The sequence below is a fragment of the Dryas octopetala genome, chromosome 6, assembly GCF_963921425.1.
Source record: "Dryas octopetala chromosome 6, drDryOcto1.1, whole genome shotgun sequence".
Taxonomy (NCBI): Eukaryota; Viridiplantae; Streptophyta; class Magnoliopsida; order Rosales; family Rosaceae; genus Dryas; species Dryas octopetala.
Genome location: NC_141371.1, coordinates 7,341,878 through 7,359,995, shown reverse-complemented (window position 1 = coordinate 7,359,995; position 18,118 = coordinate 7,341,878). Strand labels below are relative to the sequence as shown.

Below are 18,118 nucleotides of genomic sequence, written 5' to 3'. Positions count from 1 at the left end.
ATGATAACATGCTAAGTGTATGACATGTAGCAAATATGAATCATAAAAACTCTCCTTTTTCCCAACAATTACTTTCCTTGGATCAAATACCATCGACAATCTTCTTTAACTTGTCTTTTCGTTAAAAGTATTAACACCTCTTTCAGTGACATATAGGAGGCATGATAGGCAAGCAAGTTGTATAATCAGGCTTGTATGCTAAGCCTTATACCACGGACACGTAGAATATATATTCTGTGTACATATTTAAACATGAAAAAAACTTATTTATAACATAAAATGAGTTGACTTGAAGTTCTAAAAAATACCTTATGATTTCAAACAGTATCATATATGAATCCACCACTCTTATGCTAACGCATGAATCCTCCAATAGTTACTAACCATTATAACATATCAATACAGCCTCTTTTGCACCTATGCAGTATTAGAACATAATGTGTGACATTGCTCGGGACTTTGATCTTAATCCATCAATACTAAACGTCATGTGTCACTCGCGATATCAAGGCATAAATACGCCACTACAAAAATCCAAAAACATCATTGAAAGTCAAAGTAATATAAAAAAGATATGAACAGGAAGAACCCATCAACTTTTCATTAGTCCAGTATTTAGGTGCCTAATTAATACTGTAGGCAAAGATATCAGGAGTCCAGGGATCATATATGTTTGCCATGGTCATGCAGGTTATATATATTATATATAGGTGCAGATTACCGTATATATTTGATTATGACACTTAGAAAACCATGTGATTATGTGCTTAAATTAATCTGAATCTGGACGCATTGCATTATTGTTATAGTCTTTTGAGACTAATTAATTAACCATTTTTATAGATAAGAAAAACAAAACTGACCACCAAGCTCTCCCATCATTTTAAGTAGACTATAAATTAATAATATGTCATCGCTGACATTGATCATATGCTTTATGAATTATGATTCCCATTTTTGCCAGTTTGGAATCTTCTAGTAAATTAAGTTGATTAATTGTGGTCCAAACCCAATTTTAGAGTAGATCAATTGTAGCATATTATTCATGTCCTTAAAAAAACAAAAGTGGGTCACATCGATTTAATTTTTTAATTTTAATGTAAGTGATTGAAAATGTGCTTGGTGCCTTGTTGTCGTTACACCTTCCAACCTAACAAGCAAAAGGATTTGACCTCTGTCCCGACAATTTCCTATTTTCCAACTCTCCAATATAGTGTTCAAATTCTCAATCTGATTATTTTCTAACTAATTGCGTTTTTATTGTGTTGGCCAAAATACAACTAATTGTAAGTTTTTAATAGCTATGTGTATACTTTTTATTAACCTTCAAGTTTCAATTGGGTGCAACACTTACAGCAATACGTCATGTCATCGCACGCCATATATATAGCTTGGGGAAGACAAATATGGCAGTCACAATTTTTTTTTTGACATACTCATCTGACTATAAGTCTATAATTACAAAATATATTATACATTTATATATATTCAATTTGTCTTGTCTATATCTCTTGTTAGGCAAGTTATGGCACAAATTAATTAGCTTTACTTTAGAACAAAAAATTATCTATTAAAAATGCTGAATCGAGTATATGTTGCCGTCCAAATTAAATTAAGATGGGATAAAGGGAAATACATATAATATTCAGAATATATATGTATAATATAATTAAGCAAACTTGAGCTAGAAAGCAACAAGTAGATTACTTAGCTAACGATAAATGGTTGAACATGAAATACCGTGCTTGCTAATAGCTATGTGTATGTACGTGTTGAGATTTTTTAGATAAAGAATAATTGTGGCAAAAGATCAAATATATATAGAATACTGCTCGAGTTTTATTTTATAGAAATAAGTGCATGCATGCTTTAGTTGTTAGCAATCGATCTTATTCTTTACCTAACAACGTACGCATGCATGCAACTCTATTACTAAGACACAAATTTTATAGGATTAATGATTCTTGGACAACTGCTAAAACACACATTAATTAATCATGTAAAGTTTAATTAAGTATTGGTTTATATATTGTTTAGTAGTTTTGTAAATTTTTTTAATAACTAGTTATCACTAATCTTATGATAAGTTTATATAATAGATAGGGCCAGTCCAAGGATATAGGTGGCCCGTAGGCGAGAAAAAAATTTGAGGCCCTTTGCCCATTCAATACTAAAATTAATTGACCAAAAAATCAATAAGTAATTTATAACTTGATAACCATCAATTTAGTAAGAGAAATTTAAAAATAAAATTGATTTGAATTAATTGAGAATCTTTAAGTACACAAAAGCTGAAGTCACTTTTAAAAATAACAAATACATGTAGCAAGCTTCTTGGCAATCTATATTCCAAATTCTCTGCTAACAAACTTTTGTTACTAAATTAGAGAGCTTCATTACTCTTCGATATTAATTAAAGGCAAAGTGTAAAGCAAAGATAAAAGGAATAGTCAAATAGATGAAGGAAGCCCTGGATTGTAAGACTGTCAGAGACTGAGAGTGATGAAGAAGAATAGTTGACAAGGAATAATTAGAGAAGAGGAAAATGATTAGAGGATCAGTCGAACGGATGAAAGAGACCTGGATTAAAAGTAGGAATAGTCAAAAAGGGGTTTTTTTTTTTTTTTTTTTGTAAGAAGCCCAACTTAAAAGTAGGAGGCCCTTTGGGTGAGTGGGCCCTAGGCAGTCGCCCAGCTTGCCTGCCCCTAGGGATAATAGACTAAAGAAGATAAGGTTCTCTTACTAAATAGTTTGATAACATATTATGTTATCAAACTAAAATATGCATACTACACGTTCAATCAATAATTAATCTAATCAATAATTTAAATTCACAGTTGTTATATTGTCAAATTGTCTAACAAAACGACATCTCTATTATAAAAGATATATATATTTTTTAGTTTATCGCATCATAATTGAATATTGATGCATATAAACTAAAACAATAATGTTACACCCCATCATATATTAATAATTTTTAGTGAAAAAAAATAAAATTAAAGATAATGTCAACGAAAAATTTATAAATTTAGTATTGTTAGAACCAAATTAACTTTAAAAATAAAAATTTATATATAATTTATAAAAAGTTGATTAATGAATATGATTTGTGCAATGCGAGTAGAGCGAACATTATCCTATTGCTTAAAGTATGTGTTATTTAATGATGGTTTTCGTTAAGATACCTGTTTTAATTGACATATCCCTCCAACTGAATTATTTTATAGATATGAGCACTTATTGCTTGTACTTGGAACTTTTCGCAATCACATCGGCAAGCATGTGTCAAACTTCTAGTCTAATGCAACTATGCATGCATATGGTGTAAACTTATTGGATTAGCTGTAGTCTGCATAAGATAATGTCAAATTAGGATAATGTTTGAATTCAAATGTCTTAGCCCCTAGGGCAGATACATCACTAATTTGGTAATCATAGATACATATATAGCACTTTTTTTTTGCGCGAATAGAAATATAAAATTGAGTATGAGAAGCTTTAGAAATGAGTTAACCTTTTATATCAGAGTAGGATACTCATGAAATGGGGGAGTATAAAATCCATGAGATTCCTTAGGTTTGCCTTTCTCATTCATTGGAATGCATTTTTTATAGTTTTTAATAACATATTATCCTACTGTAAATTACAAATATAAATAATTACATATATAATAAAGGGAGGTGATTTTTGCACTCATCTTTTATTCATTTGCACTCCTTCTTATTTTTTTAAATGTTTTTATATATTTTTATTATTTATTTTCCACATATACCCTTTGGCTTTTAATTATAAAATGTCACATATGCAACATTAAATCCTACACATTTAATTATTTAAAACTGTCATAATAATATATCTATTTCTATAACTCTCTTTAAAAAGGAAGAAAAACTTATGTAATTCTCTACACTTATGTCCGTCTTTATGATATAGTACATTTTTTTTTTCTTATTAAGCTGTCATATTGATATTCATTTTTTCTTCCTATCTTCTTCGTAACACATTATCCACCATCAAAAGAAGAAGATATATAAATCAGGACCGTTATGAAGAAAATGAAAAAAAATATGATAGGCTAAATATTTTCTTAATAAAGTATAGAATAATGATTGAAAGCACGTACAAGACTGGTTCACAAAAGACAAAAAATGACATAGAAGGCAAATAGATGCAATATGAAGAAGATACGATGAGGGGGGATAGAAAATTACTTATTTTTATTTTTTTAATAAGTATGAGAGAATTTAGGAAAAAATAATTATTACTAAAAGATAATTAAAATAAAAATTCAACAACCATAAATGATAAATTTGAAAAAATATATAATAAAAATATACGAAATACATTAAAAAAGGTTATGGAGTGCAAACGGAGAAAAAATGAGTACGAAAATCGTCTCCCATAATAAATAAAGGGTATTATTAAAAAACTGGACAAATTTTCGTTCTATACAAACTAAACATTAGAATAAAAATAAAGGTTATTTTGTAATTGTCACTACACTGGATGCGAAGTTGCAAACTATTAATTTTCATTCACTTAAATGGGAGCCCATAGGATTCCCATTTTCCTATAATGGGAATGAGAATAAACTTAAAGATATAGGAAGTTAGGAACCAATGGTATTGAGATTCTCATCAAGATATTTGACCCTAAAGAATATTTACTCCTTAAAATTAATCGCACATATTTGCGTCTTGGGTAATAACACTTATTTTTCTATAAATAGCAACCAACCATTGGGATTTTCGGCCACTTTTCCGTAAAGTTACTACACGAATCACAATATGATACTACGTTAACTAATCACATAATTTGACAAGTGATATATATATTTATTACATGAATTATCCTTAATTATTCAAAGTGGCTCAAATAGAAAATAAATTTTGAGCAACTGTGAAAGATATTATTGCTGCCTAAAATTTGTCCCTACACAAACAGTAGGGTCGGATTGTTAAATTAGGACAAAAGTTAAATAAATAGATATTGATTTCTTAAGTAATGATCCTAGCCCCTAGGCCTTGACCTTTAAGCCAAAGGGTGAAAGACTGAAAGGGATTTTGACTGCAAGGAAGCAAATTGAAGCACGATTCGTAGTCCCTCAAAAGACCCCTTTATATGTTTAGTTTTAACGTACCCTAAAAGGCCAAAATTCATAATGTATCTTATCAAACATCAATGGTCACTTTATTGTGTCTTGCTTTTCTTGTAAGGGAATAGGTTTGGAGCCTTACTTTAATTACTTCGTTAGTAGTTGGACCAATCTTAAGATACAATTCTGAAAATTGTTCTTCCCTAGCTAGCTTTGACTTCATGACCGCCCAAAGCCAAATGTACACCCCAATTAAAGTACATAGAATATGATCGAACAAAGGCTCACTTTGCTAAGAGTCACATAAAATAAAAAATAATGTTACATTATCAAATTTATTTACTAAATAATGCGTGGATACATGTTAATATTTTATCAAAATATAATTATCATATTATTTAATAAACAAATTTAATAAATATACTGAGATTGTAAAATAAAATGGTTCCAAAGTTGGTAACTTAATTTCTTTAATACTTTTCTTTTTCTCCTTTGATGGATATAACTTTGTTTAATACGAAAGTAATTGATGACAAGCTACGACTAATCAGCGGTCCAACACAAGGACATTAATTGTAGTATGCCAAATATGACCGACATTCACATTATTGGTACATGGAATCTCATTTTTTTAATTTATATAGAGTACGTATATTACAATAGTGAAAATGGTACACATTGATTCAAAGGTTCCAAGTAGTTCCAACCAATCTAGTGACCTTCTTATTTTCTCACTTTATTCAATCATCTTTACTATGAGTGTGGTAAGGTTGAATTGTTCTTAGTTTTGAATAATAGCTAGCTCACCTTTCATCACCTGAAAATACGAGGACAACAATGCCCTCTAGTGTCCTTGGCGTTAGAGGACAAGTCATGTACTTGAGTAGGGTGTTTATCGGTTCATAATCCATTAATTTAGATGATAATTCTGTTGCTTTCCAGTTTTAGTCCAATCAAAGAGAGATTGTCATTAATTCATAAAACATTAACCACTAATCAAAGAAATGTGAATTAAATTTATGCCATACCACATGGAGCTCTTTGGAACCATTTCTGATATACAACATATCTTGGAAAGCAACCTTAATAAGGATTATTATCACACATACTCTGCTACTCATCGCATCTCCAAAAATTTAATACCCATTTAATTGTTTTTTTTTTTTTCTCTTCCTCGAATTCTCTCCGCTCCGGTGCTCCTCTCCCTTTCCATCTACCCCATCCCCTTTTTAATGGAAATTCTCTTTCAATTACGGATGCATAAAATTAGCTTGTGAGGGTAAAATAAGAAAGTTAAGGAAATTGTTGGAAAATTATGCATATGCATGAACTTACTTTTCTTTTTTTTATGGTCATGTATGAACTTATTAATAATTGACTTTTTCTTAGCTAATTAAGCAATATTAATAAATGCTTGGTAGCATATATTGGACGTCTAAAATAGAATTTGAAATAAGTTCACCAATGAGTCACTTAGCACTTGGCTTGGGAAATACTATATGTAGCGTAGCCCATCACTTTCAATTGCATGTTATATCTCCTAATAATATATGATTCATGTGCAAATTTATAGAAACTAGATATACAAAAGGCTTATTCACATCTGCCCCCTATAAAATACATTTTTTTTTTTACTTTGTTCCCTACAACTTAAATCCTTTCAGTTTGCCACCTGAACTTCACACACTTGTTGCAAAAGACTCTATGCCGTCAACTCTGTCAATTTTTCTGTTAAAAAAACTGACATGACACCTATATGGCATGAGTGAGATTCTTTTCTAATTATGTAAGATCTATGTGGACAAACAAAATTATAAAAAATTGACATGGATCTTATTATTTTTTATTATTTTTTTTGTCGATATGGATCTTACATAATTAAAAAAGGGTCTCACTTATGTCATATCGATGCCACGTCAGCTATTTTAACGGAAAAATTGAAAGAGTTGACGACATAGGATCTTTTGCAACAACTGTGTGAAGTTCAGGTGGCAATTTAAGAAGATTTAAGTTTCAGGGGGCAAAGTGAGAAAAAATGTATCTTATAGGAGACAATGGTATGAATAAGCCTATACAAAATACATTGCATAAAACTGTGTTTAATTACATTGCTATAATGTTATATATTTGGTTATCAAATTTACATATAAAATGGGTGCTACATATGCAATACATGCATAAGATGTGAAGTTCAGTTTGTGCAGACCGATTATTTTATATCTGTTGGCCCTGAGGCCCTGAGCAGGCTTTGGATTCTTTGTATTGTTAGAGAAGGCAGAGACCAATTAAGGGCTAGACCTGGGAGGGTCTATTTGTTTATGATGGAAAGTTCTGATAGGCTATTAGGGTAGCTAATCAACAAGAGGAGGTTAGAAAAAAAAAAGTGATGATTGAAATTGGAGAGGCTGTCCTTTGACTTGTGCTATCTCTCAATAAACAATACATATATCCCCAGTTTAGTCTTTCATTGAAATAAAGGTAAAGGCTGTAAAGGGAGGCATACCTTCCATATAACTATTCACCACAAGCCTATTTGAAACGGTCTTTCTCTTGGTTACTCAGCAGGCAGAGGATCAGAAGCAGAGAGAGAGAGAGAGAGAGAGAGAGAGAGAGAGAGACAGAGAGATGGGTAGAGCTCCTTGTTGTGACAAGGCAAATGTGAAGAAAGGGCCATGGTCACCTGAAGAGGATGAGAAGCTAAAAGAGTATATAGAAAAATATGGGACTGGAGGGAATTGGATTTCTCTTCCACAGAAAGCTGGTAAGGTTTTGCTGTTTTTTTTTTTTTTTTTTTTTTTTTTCACTTGGGGAGAGTGAGAGTGAAGGGGTTAAAAGAAAGGCCATCACAGATATTAATACAAAGAGATATATCATATATATAACACCCTTTTCATGTAGATCATTCTGATATGTATTTGTATGGCACTGCCTTCCATATGCTTTGTCTGTAATAATTAGTGAATGGCTTTTGGTTGTAATTAACTGCAGGTCTTAGGAGATGTGGGAAAAGTTGCAGATTAAGATGGCTCAACTATCTCAGGCCCAACATTAAACATGGAGAATTTTCTGATGAAGAAGATAGAATCATCTGCAACCTCTTTGCTAACATTGGAAGCAGGTACCTTACTAATTTTCTTTTCCCTTAAAAAAAAAAAAAAAAAAAATCCCATTTTCTTCCACATCTGGTTTTTCAATGTTTGTTCTCTTACATATACGTATAAAGATTATTTAATTTCTGGGGAAAATTAAAAACCAGAAGATTCATTTTTCTTTATGGGAAACAGTGTGGGAGAGAGGAAAAAGGTTACATGTACAAGAATATGCTATATGAAGAGATATTTTGATTCTTGGGTTCATTTCATGCATGCCAAGTTTAGATCTTCTGTGATATGCAGTCACAGTTTCTTGTGCTCAGTCACATTTCTTTTATGGAATTTAATCATCACATCAAAGTGCAGGTGGTCAATAATAGCAGCTCAGTTGCCAGGCAGGACAGACAATGATATCAAGAACTACTGGAACACCAAGCTCAAGAAGAAACTCATAATGGGCATAATTCCTCACATAAAAAGTACTCACTCATCAGCCACCCTCTCATCTCTTCTCCAAACTTCATCATCATCATCTTCACCATCATCATACAGAGGCAGCAACAACAACAACAGTACTTATTATGCACAAGCCTGCAGGTCTTTCACAGGCACTTTGGAGCACATTCCATTCTCACCAATAAGTCTTATAAGCAACAGCACTGCTGCTTCTTCTACTAATGCTGCCCATTCTGTTCTTCAAGTGCCCCAAGAGAGCTTTGTGGGCAAACCCATGCAACATTACCAAGTCAAAGACAACATCCTGGTGTTTGGGGGTGATCAAGCAAGTTGTAGCTCTTCTGATGGGAGCTGCAGCAACCAGATCAGCCACTGCAGAGACAGAGAGTATGACCAATATGGTGGTTATAACAATGGTGGTGCAACCTATGGGGAAGTTGTTCAAATGAGTGGTCTGCAAAATTATTTCTATAATAATAATGGTGTTGAAGGAAACCAGAAAATTATGCTTTCATCATCAGAGGGTCTTGATCATCAAGCCCCATTAGACTATGGTCTTGAAGAAATTAAGCAGTTAATTAGCAGTACAACTACTAGTAGTTGCAACAACTTTTTGTTTGATGAAAACAAGACAGAGGAAAGGGTCATGTACTACTGATGCTGACTGTGAGTAAAATCAAAAAGATTTGAAGGAACAAGGAAGGCATGGGTTAAAGATTCAGATTTGGACTGGGTTTGTGTGTGTGTGGAGAGGGGTTGGATGTTTTTTATGGGTGCACTTTTTTGAAAGTACATGGTAAAAAAGTTTCCTTTGTGCATTGCTTTTTGGGAAATGATGTATGTGTAAGTACAGAGTTTAACTGCACCATTACTCACACACACACATGTGACATCTCATGAAAATCAGAAGAAAAGAAAAAAAAAAATGAACCCATCATCTTTTTAAAGCCAAGTAATTATGCAATTCATCTCTTTCTAACAATCTCTCTTTTGTAATTATGCAATTCTTCTTCTTCTTCTTCTTTAGTCTTAATTATTTCAACTTGAATCTGGTCAAGCCTAATAAGGTGAGGGTCTTTAGGGCCTTAGATCTTTATGGGTATTAATGTATTATCATCTTGGAGTTTTAAAATTAAAAAATGATGTCTTGATGTTAATCCAATCTCAGTCTTAATAAATTATAGAAGCAGCAATATATTAAACATTTGAAGGCAGCATCATGCCAAAATAAACCATCTCATTAACGTCATCAGTTGCATCAGGCCTTCTTTATGCACTGCCAATGGCACACGTAACACGATAATTTGTCATGTTACCAAATAAAATATGATAATTAGTCATGGTTGATAAAGCAGTGCTGATTTTTTTAATAATTTACTTACCGTCATAATTTTGTCTATCACAGACTTCATAGCAAGTAAATATATAATTTTCATTTTATCTTTATATTTAAAATTTTAGATAACATTATACAAAATAGAAACAATTGGGATAAAATGAAAAAAATTAGGTAATTATCAAAGGTTCATAGGTGTGCTTAGTAATTTACTGTGGCATGGGGTGGAGGAAACATAATTTAAAACTAAAACTTTTACGTGAGCTTGCAGATAAGCAACATATTGTCCTTGAGAGCGTGTTTTTAATGGTTTCTTGGTAAGTGAATAACATGTGAGTGAGGTGGGCCTCAATAATTGAAAACACTTTCGATTGAGACTTATGCTAGTGAGAGGGAAAATGGTTGAATGAAAAATAAGTTGAAGATAAACAAATCCAACTTGGGGCCGTAATTATCTCTAGAATAAATACATATAAATCATGTGGTAAGAGAAATTCATAAAATATATATAATTGTGGGGTAAAGAAATTTTTTTGCCACAAGCACAAGGCTTCAACAATGTATGATCTCAGGATCATGATGCCTTGTTGAAGGGTTTGATGATGTGTTTTGGTGTTTTGGTTTTCCACGAGAGAAACAGAAAGCAATGTTGACAATAGATAAATGCATTGCATTGACCTCTTCTCACCAATTTTGTCTGCTTCTCCTTGTAAATTAGACTAATGGGTTATGCCAGCTATCTAGGCATTATATAAATAGATTAGAAAAACAAATAATTGTCTTAAAGCTCTGGGGAAAAGCTTTCTTAAGAAAGTCTTTTCTAGTGGAGTGAATAAAGGTGAAAGCCCAGCTGTGGTAGCAGCAACTGACCCATGAAATTTCTAAGCAACTTTTTGCCAAATTTTTTTTTTCTACAGAATGGACTTTTGGATGTCTGTAATTTGTACAGAGAAAGGGATATGTGGCTCATTAAGTACCAGTCTCTGTCTATTGGCATTTAGCTTACTTCATCTTCCATTCAGTTCCCATCTTGAGGTTGTTTCAGCCAATGACTCAAGATTTAAACAAGTACTCAGATTTTAGCCAAGCCAAATCTGGTTAGTGATTAGTGGTCGGCCATTATACAGATGGCTGCCATCTCTCTCTCTCTCTTGGAAAACTGGCATCTCTCTTTGAGAATAATTTCATAGCATTACCAATTCACTCAAAGCGTAATATATATGTTAGATTATAAAATTGAATTCATGACTGCCCATAACACATAAAAGATGGATTAATTATGAATATTTTTTTTACAAATAAAACTACACATGTTAATTATGAATTTATGACCAAGTATATTCATAATCCATACTTCCAGAGTGCTATACCATCAGATTTGCTGACTAAATGATATATTAATACACATGCAGTAATTTATTTGTTTAAAATATTTGAGGTTTAGAGTAAGTCCAGATTTAGAAAAATGAAATCTTTTCTTGAAAGTTAAAACTGAATCTCAACTAAAGTTAAGAACATTGAGTGGGGACTGTTTTCATTTGTGTCCTTTCCTGTTAATTTTTTCCTAGAAATAGAGCTTTCCATACCTTCGTTCTAAAAGAAAGCATTTTTGGGTGAGAATAAAGTTGAAGAATAAAATTGCATTGACATTCATGAGCCAAGTACAAAAAGGCAAAAACCGCGCGTTTCATTCAGAGCTGTCTCGTCTTGACTCTTGATAGAGGCATTAAAGACCTCCCTCAGATCCCACTTGCTCTTTTTAATAGAGTAATTAGGATCTAGTTGGCCTGCCTTAGAAAAAACCAAATTGCCCTTGAGTCCATGGCTAATACTAAGAATATTATTTTTTTGCTGACAGACAAATACCAAGGTCCAAGAATATTTTGATTCCATTTGACTGCTGTTCACATTTTGGCAATTTCATATTTCCAGTCCATCTCATCCCAAGACTCTAATTTTTCAAATTTCCATGCAGAGTGAAATCACTGAAATGATTAAATGGAACATTCAACAGCAAGCAATCAATTAGATAATGACATCAATATGATGCTGATATGGAATACAATTATACAACAATGGGTATTGTATTGTACATAGGATAGGAATACAGCAATTTTATGTACACTGTACAGCATGCACAAGTAATGGTTAGGAAGGGTGTACTCTTGCTTTTACAAAAAGTCCCATTGCCAATAAACCTTCTCTACAATTCCTCCACCGCTCTTAACAGCAAGGTGAAGTGTTTCAGAAGCAGGAGGAACCCCCCAAAGCAATGGTACTGCAACTGTCATTCTTAGCTTTTCATGCAGACCACCTTTGATAGCCTTCTCTGCAGCAACAACCTGAAATTTGGCAACACAATAAATGAAGTAATAAACAAAGGCTTATCCATGATTCTAATTTTTAGAGATCAGGCATGCATCAAAATTTCAGCTGGCTACAAGAGAAACAGAAAATAGACACGTCGCCACACGTGCAAAAAAAGAGCCATATGAATCAAGATACAGTGACCAACTCCAATGCGACAAGTGCTTCCAGAGGTCTTTGAATAAAGAAGGGGAAAATGTCCACTTGAATGACTCTTTCCTACAGTGCGCCGAGTGCTTCCTTCAGCTTCAGCTACTAAAGCCAACCATTTAACCAGTTCAAACAACAATATTTCAAATTTTCAACTTTTTTTTCCTACCCTAGTTTATTATTTGTCCATCCCTTTTCTTCTGTTGTCCCCAAATTCTAGGCTAATTATCCTGCTCTCTCTCTCGCTCTCTCATTGAAGTGCTTCTGTCGCTCCTTTCCTTCTGAAGGAGTGGCTAGTCCAGTGCATGGGTCTAGTTTTGTTTAGTAGTTGAAAAAGTCCTTTTGCAGGCTGATCTTCCTTAGTCACAGAACTTCTTTTGATAGATCAACAAAAGATGGAAGGTTATCACTTGAAACAAGTCTCAGTAAACAATGCAATATTAAGCTTTCCATGAAAGGAGTAAAGCAAGAAAATAGCCATTGATAGGTAACATGAACAGGTCGAGCTACGTTCCTCACCTCTCTATTGATACCGGGTAATAGAAGTGTGAGAGCCAAGAACACTTCATAGGTCACCATCTCTAATGGGTATTGGGCACAAAAAGTATAACAATGAATGAATGCTTTTCAGTCTTCCCGAACAATTGATTCCCCATATAAGGCAACCATCGCTGATAGGTGACACTTGCCACCTTGACCCCCAGGTAAGGAGGTTCTTGATTGGTGACTTCTGCAGTATTTATCTCCCTGACTTGCAACTCTTAGCATGCCATCCAACTTACAATCATCAATGACTGTTGTCTCATACTGATGAGAACTTTAGTACTATTGACAAGGTTCATCACTTTCTTTTAGGCTCTAAGAATGGCTACTGGAAAAGAGCAAGCTGGCTTGCCGCAAAACTTGTATGCTTCCACCCCTGGAGACCCATCTCCAGAGAGTAAACCCTTCGAGCTACAGTGCTGTAAGAAATTATAGGTTCTTAAGTTCTTAAGATACTAACGATGAACTTGCCAGATCAGCAATTTTGATCATCTTGTACATTAACAAACATTCTCCCAAGAAGACAATTTGGGAATTTAAAGGAATCTGTTTGCTTTACTCTAATCCAGCCAGCATGGACACTAATAACCCATAACAGGCCCATTACTGGACAATTATATTATGTATATAATGAAAGTTTTGCAGTGGATTATATTTGACAAACAAGGCCTAATACGGTTTCGACCAAAAAGTGTCCAGTCCAGTCTGGCTCTCAATAATGCATTGAAATTACTGCCATTCCATTCATAACCCTTTTTCTACCACTTGAATAAAATATAATAATAAAGATACATATATTTGGAAGCGAGAAACTAAGAAATTTTAGAAAAAATATATAGAGGATTCAACAGAACCCCACAAGAAATAAACAAATCCATTTGTCATAGCTAATGTTGCTCTTAGACTATAAAACATGAATGAGTTTTGAGCCTGAAAAATCTTGTGGATGATTCTCTTATAACAAGGCAACTAAAACAGATACAGGGTATTGAAAACAAACATGTATCAGTGGGCCTCGACAACATCAACAGAACAAAATGATTTTGAATGGGAGAAATAGTTAAAAAGTATAACATTTAGAACATGGAAAAATGGCATACCTCACCACCATGTTCCAACACAGTGTCTTCCACAACATCGCTTAGCATCTCAATGGAACGGCAAAACCCAAAGATACAAAGTCTCCTGCCCATATCAAGGCCCTAGAATGACAAACTCTCAAATACATAAGAAAAGGCACAAACATTCAGCAAAACGAAAAAATAAAAAATGGACAAAGCACATAAACCATCAAATGGTGCCTTAAATATTCGAAATAATAGTAAAGGACTGTTTACATTTGTAGCTGCAATATCAAAGAGAGCACCCAGACACAAACCCTGCTCCGTATCCATGTAATCACTCTCCTGAAACCGCTGAAATTGCTGAAATCTTTGATTGTTCTTTGACCTCCCTTGCTTCTTCTGTCAAGCATATAAATTTAACTACATGATTTTCATAAATAAAATTCTTGGTGACTATTTAATAAACAAATTCAGTAAATGGGTTCTCATAAAAACCGCCATACCTGTCATGCTCATTATAACCCAAATATAATAGACCAAAAGGAGCACTTCATTAAGGGTGAAATTGTTGTTCATCCATAAATGCAAAACGAAAATGGTAAGAAAAGGCTGAGTAGTAAAGCAAAACATACATCAGAAGAAGTGACACGTCGAGGGACCATGGAGCCTCCAATCTGAACAAGCCCATCAGCAGTGAACAATGTGACTCTCTCCTGAGGAACCCATTGAATTTCTGCCAGGCATTATCACAAACACGTAACAAGCAAAACCCAACAAGATCATATATGATAACACTCAGGAAATGTTGAATTAATTAGAAGTAATGAATTAAAGAAGAGTGGTACCGGAGTCGTTGGACCAGGGGAAGAAGCCGAAGAGATCGTCGGCGGAGGAGTCGGTGGAATCGGAGGAGGAAGCTTTGGCGGCGGAGCGGAGGAGGCGGGAGGGGCAGGGATGGGAATTTGGGAATTTGGGAGGGAAAGCGGCGGCGAGAGAAGAGAAAGAGGCGCGGGAAAGGGAGGGGGCGGAGGAGAAGGGTGAGGAGAAGCACAGAGCAGCGGAGGTTTCCGCCATTAAAGAGTTTGAGAGAGAGAGAGAGAGAGAGAGAGAGAGAGAGAGAGAGAGATTTGGAGATGGGAATCGGAGAAGAAAAAGAAGGGAATGAATGGAAAGGAAGGGAGGCGAGTTAGACGCCACATGTGGAGGAGGGCCACGTGGAACTACTGGACGTTTTATTAGTTGTAAGTTTGTAACTTGTGACACTGGATTTTGGGGGGATTAGAATTTAGAAGCAAGTTTCAACCCTCACTCAAACGCTCCGTTTCGATATTTTAGGGTGGTTTGTTAGTTTTTTTTTTTTTTTTTTTAATGTTAAGTTTTAATTTTGAGATTTTACTTAAAAACTTAATATAATTTATTTACAAAATATTTTACACCCTATTACGTATACTTGTTTGTTTTCTTCTTCGAATTATGAAAATTTAAAATTGAATATTTTCAATATTGTGAAGAGACATCTTGATGAGACTAGTTGACTACTTAGTAATACACGTATATATTAATAATAACTAAATTAAATAATTATTATTTTGATCTCTTATCGGAAAGAAAGATTTGAGCCTTTATTCTAATGGTTTTTCTACTTGAGAATCTGAGATGAAGTTTATTGGACATATTCGATAATGATGAGTTTTTTTTTTTTTTTTTTTTTTTTTTTTTTTCTATTTACCCCTTACAATATGATTCATGTGTTGCAAAGTGGCCTTCCCAATGTCTGATCTACAAAGGACATCGACATCGTCACTCCAATGGCTAATTTTTGATTGACATGGTTATTGACTTGTTTATTTTTCCCAAGTGTAGTGTCCCTTGCTTCCATCGATATTTTGTCTGTCTTAGAAATTTAGAATACCACAAATATTTATAACAGTTATTTTTTATACATATATGTGAGCAAAAATGTGAGTAAATGTAGAATAATCCAAAAAAAAATCTTTATTCTCTTTCTAGAGCAAGAAGCTTATGAGCTTCTATTATTTAATTACCAGCACTGACCAGCATGCATACTATACTACTATAGTAAATGACTTAAGGCCCAAGAAAAGCCCATTTGAAATAGGCAATTAGCGAAGTGAGTACACAGAAGCAGGTAAGCGAGGCTTAGCATGTGCAAACAAAGGGGTGGCCTTGTAGAGAAGGGATTGATCCTCAGTGAGGTCAATCTTGTCCACACTGGGTGGAATGTTCCATGTAAACCCTTGTAGTAGTCTTGCAAGCAACATCACTATGATTTTAGTCCCAAGCTCAACCCCTATGCAACCTCTCCTCCCAACAGAGAATGTCACAAACCTCAACTCAGACTCTTGCAGCTCCACCACTTGTTTTTGTGATTTGAGATGATATCCCGGGTCGAATCTGAACGGGTTTTCCCAGACTTTCTGGTTGCGCCCGAGGCTTACTCGGCTGAGGAGGACGTAACTACATGCCCTTGGGGATGAAGTAGCCTGCTACTATATGGAATCTGCAATGGAGACATGGGGCAGGTTGAAGGCCGGGTCCAACTGGCCAATGCCCCTTGAAAGTAACTTCAATTTTCAATTTGCCCCCTGAAACTTCATTCATCCCACTTTGCCCCCCGAATTTTACAATTTAAATATTCTGTCAACTCCGTTAGTCCAACCATTAGAAATGTTGATAAAACAACTACGTGTCCCATATCCGGGATTGACAACCCGCCACATGGACAAAAATTATTATAAAATTATAATATATAAAAAAAATTAAAAATTGAATTAAGTAAAGAAAACAATTAAAAAAAAAAAAACAGCCCAGCATTCCCTCTCCTACCTTAACCCCGACCCAACCCAGCACACCCCACCATTCCCTCTCTCATCTAAACCCCGACCCGACCCAACCCACCCCACCACCCTCCCCACCTTTCCTCACTGTCGGCAGCTCTTCCCCACCTTCCTCACCTTTCCTTCTCTCTATTATCCTCTCATTCTCTCTCCCTCTCCCCTTTCCCTCTTTCTCTCAGATCTGGGTTTTGAGGCAAACCGAGCCGCCGGCCACCCACCAACGACTTCCGTAATCGACAACTTACCCGAAGGTCAGCAACTTTGGGTTTTGATGTGGTTTGGATCTGGGCAGAGATGACATAGAAAGAGAGGGATATAGGGGAAGATAGAGAAAAAGAGAAAGAGAAAGAGAAAGAGAGAGGGGAATAGAGCGAGAGAGAGAGAGAGAGAGAGAGAGAGAAAGAGAGAGAGAGAGAGAGAGAGAGAGAGAGAGAGAATGGGAAAGAGAGACAGAGAGAGGGAGGGTGGCTGGGTGATGTGAGGTGGGGTGGGGTGCTGCACAGGAAAAAGGAGTCGTCGGCCCACCACCGGCGGCTGAGTAGGTAGGGTGGGGTTTTTCTATTTTTTTATTTCCTTTTTTTTAGAAACTATTTATTTATTTATTTTAATGTAAAAGACCTAATTGCCCCTTCCACGTAAACGCCACGTAGGCGTTTTTTGACGGACCCATAGACGAAGTTGACGGAATATTGAAATTGTAAAGTTCGGGGGCAAAGTAGGAGGAATGAAGTTTCAGGGGGCAAATTAAAAATCGAAATTACTTTCAAGGGGCATTGGCACGAATAAGCCTCAAAAGATTAAGGAGAGTAACTTTTATAAAAAATGTCCCCAAGTCAGCTGCAGGAAAAATTTTGAGAATGGAGCTTATCCAAAAACTCTGCTCAAAAGTATAAGATACCAAGGTTTAGAGAACCACCCTTTGGTTCATAACCTATATATATAGAACTCATCAATCAGGTGCGCAACTGTCACCGAGTCACCAAGTGTTCGGTGAAGTTTTTTAAACACAGACAAGCACTACAAGCGCGGCTTCTTTCCCCCAGTTTTGAGAATAAACCCTCATTTATTCTCCTTATCCCCACGTAGGGTATAGATTGAGCTTGATAGAGGCGTTATGTTAGAGTTTAGCTTTGAGATTTTGGGCTCAGAGCTAA

At 34.8% G+C, this 18,118-nt stretch overlaps 2 protein-coding genes and 1 pseudogene across 2 annotated transcripts; 1 reads left to right on the top strand and 2 right to left on the bottom strand.

Annotated features, from left to right (window-relative positions):
- The first annotated feature begins 7,447 nt into the window (after window positions 1–7,447).
- Window positions 7,448–9,458, top strand: RAX2 (Duplicated homeodomain-like superfamily protein). Its single transcript, XM_086246768.1, has 3 exons — window positions 7,448–7,859; window positions 8,087–8,216; window positions 8,557–9,458. The coding sequence occupies exons 1-3, from the start codon at window positions 7,724–7,726 to the stop codon at window positions 9,302–9,304; spliced, it is 1,014 nt and encodes a 337-aa protein (XP_086102894.1). The 5' UTR covers window positions 7,448–7,723; the 3' UTR covers window positions 9,305–9,458.
- A 2,525-nt stretch (window positions 9,459–11,983) lies between these two features.
- On the bottom strand, window positions 11,984–15,244 carry LOC147281850 (D-tagatose-1,6-bisphosphate aldolase subunit). The gene is made up of 5 exons (XM_086247633.1): window positions 14,952–15,244; window positions 14,739–14,839; window positions 14,380–14,505; window positions 14,143–14,244; window positions 11,984–12,324 (listed from the first exon to the last, which is right to left on the bottom strand). The coding sequence occupies exons 1-5, from the start codon at window positions 15,178–15,180 to the stop codon at window positions 12,154–12,156; spliced, it is 729 nt and encodes a 242-aa protein (XP_086103759.1). The 5' UTR covers window positions 15,181–15,244; the 3' UTR covers window positions 11,984–12,153.
- A 985-nt stretch (window positions 15,245–16,229) lies between these two features.
- On the bottom strand, window positions 16,230–16,822 carry LOC147281849 (tryptophan N-monooxygenase CYP79A68 pseudogene; annotated as a pseudogene).
- Window positions 16,823–18,118: the final 1,296 nt, after the last annotated feature.